Source organism: Sturnus vulgaris, chromosome 3 (assembly GCF_052056855.1).
Source record: "Sturnus vulgaris isolate bStuVul1 chromosome 3, bStuVul1.hap1, whole genome shotgun sequence".
Lineage (NCBI taxonomy): Eukaryota > Metazoa > Chordata > Aves > Passeriformes > Sturnidae > Sturnus > Sturnus vulgaris.
In genome coordinates, this window is record NC_142245.1 from 87,119,359 (window position 1) to 87,134,008 (window position 14,650).

Here is a 14,650-nt window from a genome sequence, read left to right on the forward strand (position 1 = left end):
GGAAAAACAAAATCATCTCTAATGAGCTGCAGCTGAGTAAATCATTATTCACCTCAAAGCTCTTTTTATCAAATTATATTTTAGCCAAGCACTTGCAAAATTGTGAATAACGCTGCTGTGGAAAAAGTTGAAACAAAATTACAGTATGAGCAGAAGCAGCAGAAATGCATTTTTATGGCTGTAATGTTAGTTTGGTATGTAAAGATTCACCTGCATAAGTTCCCATGCTCCTTTGTAAGTGCTAATATTTTGACATCAATGTGATAATTCATATGTAGATTTTTCCTTCCTAACTCTCAAGAGTTAAGAGATATTTTAGTTTTCCAACTTCCTGACAAAAAGCAGCCCATTTTGCATGAATGCATGTTATATTAGGTGTTATTTCACTAAAAGTGGCACTGAGTTCTGGGACCCCCAACATAAGAAGGGCATAGACCTGTTGGAGTAAGTCCAGAGAAGGGCTACCGAGATCATCAGAGAGATGGAGCACCATTCCTATGAGGAATCGCTGAGAGAATTGGGATTATTCAGCTGGGGAGAAGGTTCTAGAAAGATCTTATAGTAGTCTTCCAGTACCTTTTTACAAGAACATGTAGTGACAGGACAAGGGGGAATGGCTTCAAACTGAAAGTGGGTCGATTAAGATTAGATATTAGGAAGAAATTCTTTACTGTGAATGTGGTGAGGCACCAGAACAAGCTGCCTGGAGAAGTTGTGGATTCCCTATCCCTGGAGATGTTCAAGGCCAGGTTGGATGGGGCTTTGAGGGACCTGATCTGAAATGTGTCCTGCCTATGGCAGGGGGAATGGAACTAGATGTTTTTTTAAGATCCTTTTCAACCCAAACCATTCTATGATTCCATTAAATTGCTGCCTTATTTTTATCAGAGTAACTAAATTTAGAATTCCATCATCCAGGCTAGAAAACTGTGCTACACAGGTTTATAAAATGGTCTATATTAGCAGAGATTTTCTGATACTGTTGGAGATGTCCTTCAGGAACAAAGTTTCTTGATAACAGGCTTTAGACTTCATTATATTTATGAGTGTAGTTCAAATCTCTTCCAAACTAGAGCATCCTAAAGACGTGTAGAGGAAAACTCAGTTTAGGCAAAGGTCTATTTCAGTGTGTGGTAAGACAATAATACGTTACTTATACTTGTTTAAGCTGATCCCTTAAAAAATTATCCTTTTTTTTCCAATTCAATGAATCCTATTGCTTTGTATGAATGCATAAGAGAGTAGAAAATAGAAATAATCTATGCAGTCAAACATTCAAGTATTTCCTCAATTTTCACAAAATAAATTTCTAATGCTCCATGGTAAAATTTTATGCATTAATGGTTTTCATTAAAAATGGTCAGAAAATCTCATTGCTCTTCCACACCTAACTATTTTAATCTCATTTTAATTTTTTTTTCACTAGTCCCCATTCAAGTCTTTTCTTTCCTGGTTTTTTGATTTTGGACAGCTGGGGATGAGGTGAGTGGTTTCTTGTTACAGTTTGTTTAGATTAGTGGTTTTTTGTTTATTTTGCTGTAATTTTTTTCCAATTTAGGTGGCTATTATCCACAGAATGCATTAAGAATTGACGAAGAATTCTTTATGCTTCTTGGAAGCATGATAATTTAGGATGCTCCTAATTCTGAGGTCTTGCTTCTTAGTCTTATTGCTTGTACCATACCAAATTCAATAGGCTTCAAGAGCATATGAAAGTAAAATGTACTCTTATTTGAGGCATTTCATTTTTTTTTTTCTTGGATACCATCTGAAGTAGGCCTGTAGAGTCCTAATCACTGATTCTATTCTTGGTCCAGCACTCACTCATAATCACAGTACAAATAAATTTCTAAGTCTCAGGAAAGATTTTACCCTGTTTATCCAAATAAAGTAAAAAAAACCTCAAACCACACCTCAGAAGACACTAGTCCAGACTAGCCAAGTACTGGGTAAAGTAGACAATTCTATGTAAAATAATTAGGTACATCATTTTCTGCTTCCAGATCAAAAGAAGATAATGAGCAATGAGGAACATACTTCATAATATTATACAGACTAAGTTTGGGTCATTAGATCATCATCTAATCTGCCTTTCTACATAAAACAGTCCATTAAGCTAGCAACAGATACACTTTAAAGAGATTAAAATATGTTAGTTAGACCGAAATAGTTCAGTTTTCAGAAAATTAAACTATATGCCAAGGATAGAAAGAGAGAACGGGCTTCAGCAAGGTCCATAACTTCTGCTATAGCAGTAATTGATTCAGTAAAATGGTTTGAAAACTCAAATTATGTCTGTCCTACAGAAGGGAAAAGTTCTCCAAATTCTGAGAATTTAATATGGAATTAAAGAAAGGAAGGAAATTCCTCACCATTAACAAAACTCTAGTGATCAGAATGTGACTAAGAACTTTCCAGAAGGAACTGAAGAAAGGATATCCTCTGCCACTAGAGTTCATTAAACCTTACGACTTTACTTCACCTCCATCCACAATAAAAAAGATACTTGGAGGAATTTCTTGTTGTAATCTCATGGTTCACAGGAATACATGTAACAAATTGCACGTAATTGGGCAAAATATTCTTAGCTACAATGACTGGTAACAGCCTCAAGACACCATGCTTGACTAAGAACATTTTCTTTATGCAAAGCTGCAGACACTGCAAACACATTAGGAAAATGTAAGAAAACTAGAACAAAATCTGGTATATGATCTGCAATGTTTCTTTTTCTGTTCACCAAGTTACTGCTTGATCCTCTAGGTTATGATTCCAGGAGGCAAAGTATACCTATTTATCACTCTGAATTTTCCACTTATAGTGCTTTAGGAAGAATAATTCTAATTAGGTTCTTTAAATATTATTATTAGAGCTAAGCAAATAATTTCCTAAAGGTTTATTTCATGGATATGGGCATTTTTGTCCCTTAATATGTTCAGTGAATAAATTTACCTATTAGCGAACCAGCTGTATAAGCTGGTCAAACAGTATTTGTTGAAATAATTTGATGATTGATTTGTACCACATGTAGGATAAATTGTTCATGACTAATTGGTTCTGGTATTCAAAGAGATACAATTATCATCCCTAGCTTTAAAAGGAACCTGTACTCCATAGTGCACAAGGTAAAATAAACGAAGAGAAGTACAGACTGTACACTTGTAGCACAACTGACATGCATAATTCTCTTAACTGCTTTTCCTCTAACTCCTATCATGTAGGACACGGTGCCCTTCAAAGACATAAACTGAGTGTTGATCTCATCAAATTAAACCATCTCCCTCTAACCATTTCATCATGTTCAAGTGCATAGACTCTTTAGAGGCCCTGTAGTTGCTATATTTTTGCCATGCCAGGAATTTCTTAGTTGTCTCATGGAGATATAGGAATAGTAAGAAGGAAGAGTGGCTAGGCACTAATTCAGAAGACTTGAGATCAATTTCTGCTGAAGTGGTCTCAGTAAAAAGTGGAGCTGTAGTACAGACTCATCTCAAAAATATATTGAGGAGATATGTTAATTTAAGACTGGGAATAATTCTGAAACAGTTACAATAGAACATTAAGCATAATATTGATATATGTATCAAAAAGTGGTCCACAAGTCCAGACAATGTAATTCAACCCAGTTTTCCTCTGAGATGCCATAACCTATGTCTGAAGCGCCAGAGAATGCAGCAGAGGCAGTAAGTCTGCCTTGGCATATTCTGTAAGTGATTGGAAAAAGCCATCTTACTCATGGTGCAGGGGATTATGAGCAAAGTATATTATCTTTAGCATTATGGGTGTATTTTTAGCTTTAAAGACTCTCCATCTTTACAAATAGACTTTCAAATGGATTTTAAGATTAAAATATGGTGCCATTGTAGCATGATTTACAGAGCTACCATGATGGTCTCAGTACAAGTCTTGAGTCAAGCTGAAGAACACACAGCAAAAGCTGGGTTTCAGCTTTTTTAATACTGCTTATTAAGTGTTGAAATTTGTCCCATGTCAATTCCAGGTGAGTAATAGAGAAAACTGTAAAAATACAGTTTTAGCTTTGTGTATGAGGCTGTGAATCCACAAAAGTTACATACAGTAAGGAACCAGTCTTCAGGGGTCAATCATCTCTGGTTATGTGGTAAAATTCTACACTATATATAGCAAAGAATTATGGTTTCCTCACATTAAACTCTCTATCTCTCCTCTGTCCCATAAAATCATGCTTTTACTGCCTGCTAACAATGGCCTCTCTGCCATGCTATCCTCTAAAGAATAGTAGACCTTGTTAGGGAGACTGCTCACTGGTATGCTCTGATATAGTCAGGGAGCATGCTAACACATACATGGTTAAACAGTGCAGATGACTACAAGGATGGCTTTTAAACTTATTTACTAGAATAACTAAAAGCTTCCAGTTCAGCATCTGTGTAGCCAGGTTACCAGGGTCTATGGACAAGGAAATCTTCTCAGGCTCCCATCACATTGAACACTTTTGTTTAGATAACATTTTCTTAGGTACAGCATCATGTGAATTCTACCACATGATTTCTGGTTCTAGATCATATAAAGCTTGTTTGGAGGGCAAAGAGACAGGAATTTGTCTGTATTATATGTTTTAATGTATTAAATATTGTATTTAAGTATAACAGCTGCTTTATATCAACTTCAGGAACATCATTTTTTTGAAGACTGTGCATTTATTTTTCTTTTATATATTTCCGATAATAAATGAAAGAGATTCAGCTCAGATTTTATGGGACTATTCAGAAAACTGTGTGATAATCCCCTCTATTCCTTGTCTGAGTTGGTAAAATAACTTTATTGGTAAGTTAAGTACACTGAGACAACTCATAAATGCTTTCATAAGCACACATATTTATTATAGCAACACCGTCTGTCAGCAGCTTCCTTATAAAGCCCTATTTTCAGGGATTTATGGAACTGACATATGTATCGTGGGGGGGACAAGCCTACATTTGCTGGGCGATGACCTTATAGGTCTTTTTATCTATTTTCTCTGATTCTTTAAATATGCTGCGTTGTTCACTTTGAGAAGCAGAAAGATGTAAGACAGACTAATTTTCTTTGTGAACAGCTTCCAAGTGTAAAAGAAGTCCACTTTTCTTCCTTTTGCATGCCCATGAGCTAGACTTAAATTTTGTGCAGCAAAAAGACACGTTTAGGTGCTTGTGTAATTTTAAAGAAGCATTACCTATTTTTAAATGTTCTTTGGCAGAAAGACTATTTCACAGTGTAATTTACTCATAATTAATACTTCCAAAAAGGAAATCTAGAAAAAAAAAAAAAAAGATAAATCTGCTCTAGGTTAGAAATGTATTTTATTGTTCAAAAAGTCAGACTTGCGGCTCTTGAATAATTACCAGTGCCTACCAAAGCCAGGTAAGTCAAACCACTGAATAGCATGAAACAGCATTTTGCATAATTGATTTGCAAACTAACATAGACATAACAAATAAAATTGTTGCAACAGAATAAAATACCAAAATTATTAAATGCAAAAATATTACAGCCAATTTCATGTGTTTTTTGAGCATGAACAGTAACGGGAGAGATGAACATGAAGGCAGCTGTGCAAAATAGAAGCTTTTGTGTAGTGGGGAAATTTCCTTTGACAATCTATTCTGTCCTATTTTAAAAAAAATTCTTGCTTCGGCCTACCCTGAAACTGAATCTCAGGCCTCAAATAAATGGGGTCTAGCAAAACAGAAATGCAGCTCAAAAGAATTAATCAAAATCTCCTCTAAGTAGCAATCCAGATTTGAGGAATGACTGCCAGGCTACTGCTTTTCAAGCCACCAAAGAATTTTAAACATGTTACGGAAGTGTTGCACTTGGTTGAGAAGTTGGGAAGTTATGAAGCACAGAGCTGTATTAGTGTGCCTCTGCTGAATGATAAAGGGAGCAGTGGCCTTTGGAAAAGGATGCAGAGTAAAAAGAATGTCAGTAGAATATATCATGCAGGGAAAACCCATTGTCCATGAGAATCTTCAAAGGCTCATTTCCCACTACAGTATTAACCTGGATGAATGCTTCAGCAAGGGAGATAGAAGGTAACTAATATACCTAACATATACCACGGTACCATATTTATAAAGCAATACACATAATGCTTTACACCTATCTATACAAACATGTTTAGGCTGTACATAATTGTATAATGCCCATGCTTTGCAAAGAAACTTTTTTTTAGGCTTTTTGAAAACAACCCACATAGTATTTATTCATGTAGAGTTACTTTACCTTTTCTAAGACACTTCAATAGGTTTACCCTATAATCATTTCCTATTGTTACCTTCAAAGGTGAAGTTCTAAATTTGATAGAAAAAAGAAATATTCCTGGCTTCCTACTCTGCAATTAAAGAATTCACAGTATTACAAAATTCTCAGCAAGTTGTTTTTCCAGTAAATCTCATTTATTCACATTTTCTAATAAACTAAAATATGACTTGCCTCTGAGCCCTATATAAAATTTCACACAGTCGACAAAAAAAAAGGGAATCTGATTCATTTTTCCACTTCCACAGTAAGACAAGGGGTATTTCACAAACACCAGCATTATACAAGATCAAAATAATATCCATTAACATAAATTACTCTTTCTCAGATCTGTTTTCCTCTTGGTATTGCTTAACAGGAACCTAAGAGTAAATAAGTAAGTTTCTTTTTATGCCAATGATCAGTAATGAATAAACAGAGCAAGTACTAAAGCTGACTTTGCACCTACTGAATGCTGCAAGTGTCTGTACTCGTTTGATATGCATCTAGCAAAGCTTGGTTGTTCCCAAAAGGCCACTCCATGAACACTGAGAGAGCAGCGTCTGCTAGTGGTGCCTATAAGACACAAAGAAGACAGAAAATAAGTGAGAGCAACTTGAGAGAATAAACCTTGTTTAATCTACATTCCATCCTATTTGAAAGGAACATACAGAAACAATTCCATGCAATGATCATTGGTATACAGAGAGTAGTATAAGATCCTGAAACACATTTCAATATTTACTTGATTGCTTTTTAGCAGTGTTTTCTTAATTAAAAAGATTTTATGTTTTTCCTCATTTTCATCACTTTGCCTGATGGATCCAGTCAAACTGGTTTCTTGTCAGCTCTTTCTCTGTGGCTACAATGCTCATATGTATGTGTATGTATATGTATATATGTACATACATCACAGACCCATGCATAAATGAAAGCTGTAAGAGACACGTGTATATTTGCATGCATATGCATAAGTAAATATGTGAGGTTTGTATATATATGTTCACATATATGCATATTTATATGAGGCTAGTAATAATTTATCTAGGACACAAAGCAAAATATTTCTCCTCTTTCTCATCATCATAAGATTTAAAAGTCGTACTGTACCTGTGGCATTGAGAGGACATCGATTGAATGCCATGTCCCCAGCTGGGGTCCTTTTCCACACCATTGACATCAAATAGTCTTCAGGACATATTTCATAAGGCGCTGTCATTTATAAATGAGAATTTAAATAGAAACATTAGATATTTTATATTAGAAAAATAAGTGTTCAATTCCATCCTACTTTTTCCTGAGATGTGTATGTTAACATAACGGGTTAACTTTAAGTTTGAAGCACAAAAATGAGAAAACTTAAATTCTGTGTATCTGTCTTTGTGATGGTATTTATTTCATATAACCTGTGGCTTTATTCTCCCCAGCAAGCAAGCACTTTTTAAGTTGCAGTTACAATGTTAATAGGTTGGAATCTTTCCTTGCTGCTCTATTTTGATCAATAGCACTAAGAAACTATCAGAAGATGATGACACTTAAACTGTGATAAGTTACAATTCTAATCTTCAACTAAAATTTGTAAAGATTTTTCTAAAATTGAATCTTTATGTGAAAGAATCTGTTCTGAAAAGACAGTTGAAACATTAAATGTGCTTACAGTGCTTAATGAGAGCTGTATATTCTGAAGTTTATTATAAAACCAGGTTATTTCTTTAAAATGTGTTTCAGTACAAGTTGGTAATTAAGAAAGTATAGTCAATAATGTGGGGCTGAGTGTCTATAAAGCAAAATAACCTTTTACTGGTTATTGCAATACCATTTAAAGGGAAAAATATTGTCACAATTTTGTAGTAACACAACTGCATGGGGAAAAATAAACTTCAGAAAATGCTTCAGGCTTATTTTATTTATGGTCACAACTACAGAATCCTTTTGCTCTGTGTATGTTAGTGTAGATTCCAGTTTATGATTTTTTAGTAAATTAAATTATCACAGAAAACACCTGGCTGAAGTCATCTCATAACTCATATCATTGACATATTAGTTACTGAAATCTAATTCACTCCGAGTTCAGCAGAGAAAATCAGGAATTGTTTATTATTTTATGTATTTCCAGAAAAACAAAAACATAACCTTGCTGTATTACAGCAAAGTGATTACAAAACAAGAAAAAGAAAAGAGAAAGGAAATTCATTCTAGCAGATGGTGTGATAAGGCACAAAGCAATTCAATGATTCACTCATGGTTGCACGGGAAATCTCTAGCAGAGGCAGGAACAGACTACAGATTTTGCCCATCCCATTATCTAACCCATAAAATCGTCCATCATCCCTGTTTTGTACTTGTGCTGACGGAAGTGTGAGCAAGGGAACTGAGTAGACTTTTGCACAAAGCTGTAGCCTCTCTTTGTAGAGGACAAAGAATACCTAGCAGATGGCTCAGTAATACTAATATGAATCACAGTTGGGCAGAAAAATTGCTTGCTAAATTTGCCTCACCATCAGCATTCCTGAATCATAAATCAAGACAGTTGGTGCCGCTAAAAAAGCAAGAGATCCATTAATGGCAAAACCCAAAGAAAGTCAGTTATATTCATAATCTAGAACGCTAGCCCTGCTTCATATATGCCCACAGAGTGAACGCATCAGGACAGTGTTACACTGGGAAAAACCAGATTTTGATAAACATAAGCCATCTGGTGACATAAGCAAAAGCAATTACCATTCTATTATGACCTTATAAACAAACGAAATGTTCTGTTTTGAGGAGCGTAAATTAACATAATAAGGAGGTAATATTATAAATTACATAAATTTGCTAGAGCCTAGAGCTCTCTGAGAACTATATTTGCTATGCAGCTGTGGCCATTTCAAATGTGTTGTGTTCACTAATCACCACTTTAGGTGCTGATTCTCAGAACTAAAACGTTTCTTCCCCCCACATACTGAATGCTAAATGTGAGGTTTTTTGGTGGAAAAAATATACATGCATCCATATGCACACTTAAATACACCCTGTTTTCTCTTCTACATAAGCAAGACACAGGTAATATCACAGATTTCCTATCTATTTGGAAGGGTACTAGTGTGCTTTTGAATAAAGTTTTCAGAACTCAGAATTCTATTGAAACTTTAACCTAGTGCCAGAGATAAACAGTGCACTTGTGTGTTGTGTTCAAAGTAGAAGGCACTCCCAAGACATAGGGTTATCAGGAAAGAGGTGTGGGAGCCGCTGGAACTGGGAAAAAGTTTTGCTTAGCCCAGGCAAAGACCTTTTCCTGGTCTCTGGCTGACTCTTGGCCTTTTAATGCCTCGAACAAGAATCAAGGAATGCTGTGGATAAAAACAAACTCCTTCTTCCCAAAGCTAAAACCTATCTGGCAGAGCTTACTCATCAGGCATCCACCCACATTAAAGCATCTGTGAGGCTGCAACCCGTGTTGCTCATGAAGGCATTATAGTCACACTGGAGTGGTACCATATCTGAGTTAAAAAGCCTTGTTGAACCTGCTGGCTCAGGACCATGAATTTCTGTAACCATGGCACAATTAATTCATAACACACTCACAGATAAATATGAGTTTGCTGTACAAAATCATGGAGAACTACTAGAATTTAGAAGTAAATAGCAAATATTTAGGTAAAATTTGCTATCATTGGCAAACAAAAGGCAGGCCTATTTCAGTCATGATATGAATCATCAGCATCTTTCCACATAGAGCACGCATTCAAATGTACCACGTTACACCCCTGTAATGACAGGCCTGAATTCATCCCCTCTAAACACAAATACTCAACAAAGACAATGGTCTAGAAGCACAGTCTTCTTCTGGCATTACTGGAGAGAAGATGTGCATCTCCCTGAGGCAATCAACCCAACTGGAATCTGTGGAAGCCCAGTACAACACACATAGCAAGAGACACATGCAGCTTCACAGAGTTTACCATCTACATGGGCAGATAACAAATACGGGAAAGGGTAACGAAAGGGTGAGGCAAGTTAGCCTACAGCACACGGTAGCTCAAATGATGGTAGAACTACAGCTCCTCTCTTGAATCCTAATTCAATGCCCCTGGCAAAATTATCATAAACAAAGGCAATAGGAAAAAAGCTTTTGGATGTCTTTCTGTTGTAATCAGAGACAAAAAAAAACCCCAAAGGTTTAATTTTATTATTTAGATGAATATAATTTGAATTACTTGAATCTTCTCCCTTCTCCTATTCTATCTTATCTAATACTGTTGTGAAAAAAAAAAGCAACTTTTACCATTGGTGGGAAATGATTAGCTAGTCTTTGGTTGTTGTGCACAAGCTGTTGTGCACTCTTGGCTTCCTGTTAACTAACAAGATAGTCTAGCATTGTTTTCAGTTATACTTTGGTCTAAAGTGCTCCCATATTAGGCTTTATGCTACTGAAAATATAAGAAAAAAGCTGAGAATCTTTTTTGAGTAAAATCCAGGTAAAGCATTAATATTGGAAACATATATACACAGTTAATACAGATTTAACTATTAGGGAATTAGGTAGTTCTGGAAACCAGAACTGTATTGAAACATGATATATTCTTAAAGCTGTCATAAGAACATAGTCCTATTTTTATAAAAATAAATTTACAGTAGTCAATCCTGTATACTGCTGCACTTTGGTTTTGGTTCTGCCATCTCTTCACTTTCACTGACACACTTGGTGGAAATTGCCTTCTTCTCTTACACATTCTTCTACAAGTTTCTGATCATCTTGCCATGTAACTTCTTATCAGATGCAATTTCTTTTGTTACCTAGCTGTCTCCATTATTCTTATGGGACAGACACAGTGTTCATTCATCTTGTGTAAGTTTTCTGCTGTGACTCCTGAGTGACTAGCCAGTTACCAAATATAGAAACTTTTTTTCCTCTCTCTGATTTGTTACCAATTTTCTGAAGTTATCCTTCACAGAAAAATATTTTGAGTTCAGAGTACTGTTGACCTACCAGGAGTAAAATTTAACTTTAGACATTTGAGATGCAGCAAAGCAGCAATAACTGAACCCAAAATATCTTCAGATCTTAGTTTTTCATTCCCAGATTATTACACAATGGAAGGAAAAAGCAATAGTTTTAAAATTTATAGCTGTGAATAAAAAGAAATCACAAGGAAAGATACTCAAAATTTGTTCAGAAACCAATCTTTTTGAGAAACAAAATTTTAGATACTTGTTGCATACAGTTAAAACCTTACAAAGGGAAGGCCCTGAAAAATCATGGCTCAGGCCTGCTACTTTGGCTAAGCAGAAAAGGACTATGGGAAAGTGACTCGGCCGAATTAGAGGTAGAAAAACAACTTATGTAACCATCATGTGTTCACATCGTGGTGTATGATGGTTGGTTGAATTATGTTTGTCATGATTTAAAACTATGTAGCTGATAACTGGCTAATTGCTTAAAAAGGACAGATTTTTGGAATAAAGCAGCTCTCCTTTGCACCTGCCTGGGCACTCTGTGTCACTTTGGACCCCCAGCTCACAGACAGTACTTCTGAGTCTGCCCCTCTTAATGCTGCTGAAAGTAATTCACTCCATGCCCCAGCCGTTTGAAGAGAATCACTGATAAACTACGAAGAAAATTTTGTATAATATTCAGATAATGCAGAACTCAAATTACAGAATGTCCAAGCAAGATTTTCAGTTATCAAGTAAACAAGGTCTGTTTGTAAAGCATCTTAGTAACATCAGTCACCATAATAGAAAAGGGCTTTATTAGCCTTTTGCTCACACAGTTTAAAGCAGCTATAATTTAACTTTTTTTAAGTCTATAGACGTCTGGGTCTTACAAGCAGGTGCAGCTTCATACCCTTAACAAAAATATTTTGTGTTTCTACACAACTGAGGATCTTGTTTTATGGAAAGCAATGCTAAAACAAGAAAAAGTGCCAACATTGTAGTTTCTCACATTTTTTAGTGGCTTACATAGAACAAGAAACCAGTGAGACAAAAATAGCTTTTCTGAGCTATTTTAGGGCTAGGAAGAAAAACATACAAATAATGAAATTTGTGTATACTCTGAACAACTATGTATAGTACTTTGCAATTTTGCTTCTTGTTTATAGAATGTAAATCTGTATAAAATTTTATAAAATTTTGGTGAATTATTCATTCTCTCCATTTAAATCTGAGACTATTTCAGTAAATGTCAGTCTACAGGTAAATAAATCTGCAATTCATGTCTAATAGTCTGCACAAGCATAGCTTATTAAAAGGTGCTTTAGGTTGTAGTTTGTATAAGCACACTAAATCTAATCTGGAATTAATCAAGTAAATAAATAAATTCACCAAATGGCAAATAAAGCTCTGTGTGCATTTGACTTGTAAATACATCTGTAAAATATTTTATTAACAGCAGGTGGCAACCTTTGAAAATTGGACTGCAGCAGTGTGGTTTTACTTTTAAATATACAAAAGCAAATTATTTCAAGAATGGTTTTATAAGCAGCATCTAGTTCATCTGACTGCTTATTGAGAAGATTCATATTAATCTTCTATTAATGTTGTGCTTTTATAGAGGAAGTTTGCATTACCTATGGAAATTAGTCCGCTTAGGAATCCAATGCAAATACTATTTTTACTGCTTTTCAAATAATAAAATTTTTATTAAAATTAAAGAGATCGTTTAAAAAGCAAATTAAATTCAGCTAACTTCTAGAGTATAGTGTTATAACTTCCTAACTACAAACAGTCTTTTTGTTGTTCTTTGAATGCAATGAGATTAATTGTTCTACTGTACTAAAAATGCCTTGAAAACTGTTCTTTGATGGTTGTCAAGGGATAAACATGCTGCCGATGAAAAATACGGGCTTGATAACATAAAATTCACATGCGATAAATTTCTCATTTCCTGACCCAAAGCATCCCTGCCATTTAAGTCATTCTCTGACTCCAGAGAACACAGCCAGCAAAATGTCCAGAAGTCAGATTGCTAGATTGATTTTTTTGCTGCTTCCTGGCTAGCAGTTCAGATCACATAATTTCCCAAGTGGATGGCTAAAACATCCTACCCTACTAACACCTTATTTTTTATCTTTCACCTATCCAACAATGCATTCTTTTAGTTTAGGACAATGGTTGTTTATGATAAATACTATCTGATTCACCAGATACTCTTCTTTATTCATAATTTTTGAAGAAGCTCAAAAGTACACTTTTATTAGCTCTTAGTGGGAAAGACTTAAATCTGTTGGGACGGCAAAGTAAAAAGTTATACAAAGCATTATATTAAAAAAGTGATATTTAAGCATTATATTAATGCTTAATAATAGAAAGATGCGTCTTTCTTTTAAAATTACTCCTTTTTTTAATAAAATGTCGCTCACATATTCATTCATTCATTCATTCATTCTCTACACTATGGTAAGGCTCACTTTATCCCTTATTTTTACTGTACTGAAATTTACCCCAAATATACTAGAGATGTCAGTTGTACACTGGATAAAAGGAATTCCAAATTACAAAGCCAGCCTTGATATTCTCAAATACAGTGCATTCAAAGAGATTTTCTGTAGCAAATTGTTCATGCTCCAAATACTACAGGCATTCCTAGGCAAACCTTTTTTTTTTTTAAGGACAACTATTTTTTACTATGGTATTTTACTTTATTCAAAACATGATGCATTGCTCATGTGTCTAATAAGGCTAATTTGGACTTAGCTGCATAAACAGAAATCTACTGAGAAAACCAGCAGTGACTTGTCCAAAGCAAGGCCAGATATGGCTCTTTATGGCTACTGGGTAATAGACAGACATTGATCTTGTCTTTCCTAAAGATGCACATTGAAGTAAGCCATATTGTAGTGTAAATAATATCAGCAATTGTATTTTCATCTCACCAGGACACCTCTGCTCACTGCAGCGTCTGACTTCCTCTCCTGCTCCTTCACACTGCTGCCCAGTCACAGCAGCACCTTGACAGATCCTTATCCGCCTCTCCCAGCCACCGTCACAGGATTTGGAACAGCCACTCCAGTGCCCCCACTGGTTCCACTGGCCATTTGCTGTTTGGAGAAATATAATTACAGTAGTGATATGATGACAGTCTTAATGTAGAATTACCCTTTTTAATAAATTTGTATAGTGCTGTTGTACAGTAACAATAGACATTTACCATATGCCTAAGTACTCTTCGAAGAAACAGAGTAAAAACATTTTTGCATGTGATATTTTAAGATCTTGATTTTTACATGCTCTGTCAAAGCAAATGAGGCTTAAAGGTAAATCCATACAGAATCTACACACCCTGGACGGATTGCTTTTGTACCGTCAGAGGATCGTGACGTAGTCTTAGCACAAAAGGGAATCAGTTCATACATATTCACTTTCTACGTTCAAGAAAAACTTAAGTTCTTTAGGCTTCAAAAATATC

General features: G+C 35.2%; 1 protein-coding gene across 14 annotated transcripts in view; it reads right to left on the minus strand.

The window, feature by feature from the left end:
- Positions 1-14,650, minus strand: part of ADGRB3 (adhesion G protein-coupled receptor B3) — a 440,618-nt gene that overhangs the window by 232,815 nt on the left and 193,153 nt on the right. For all 14 annotated transcript variants that reach the window (XM_088162232.1, XM_088162231.1, XM_088162222.1 and 11 more), the window contains 3 exons: positions 14,118-14,282; positions 7,369-7,470; positions 6,728-6,834 (listed from right to left, as the gene is read on the minus strand). In XM_088162232.1, coding sequence (XP_088018358.1) covers positions 6,728-6,834; positions 7,369-7,470; positions 14,118-14,282 — 374 coding nt within the window. The remainder of the gene's footprint in view (positions 1-6,727; positions 6,835-7,368; positions 7,471-14,117; positions 14,283-14,650) is intronic.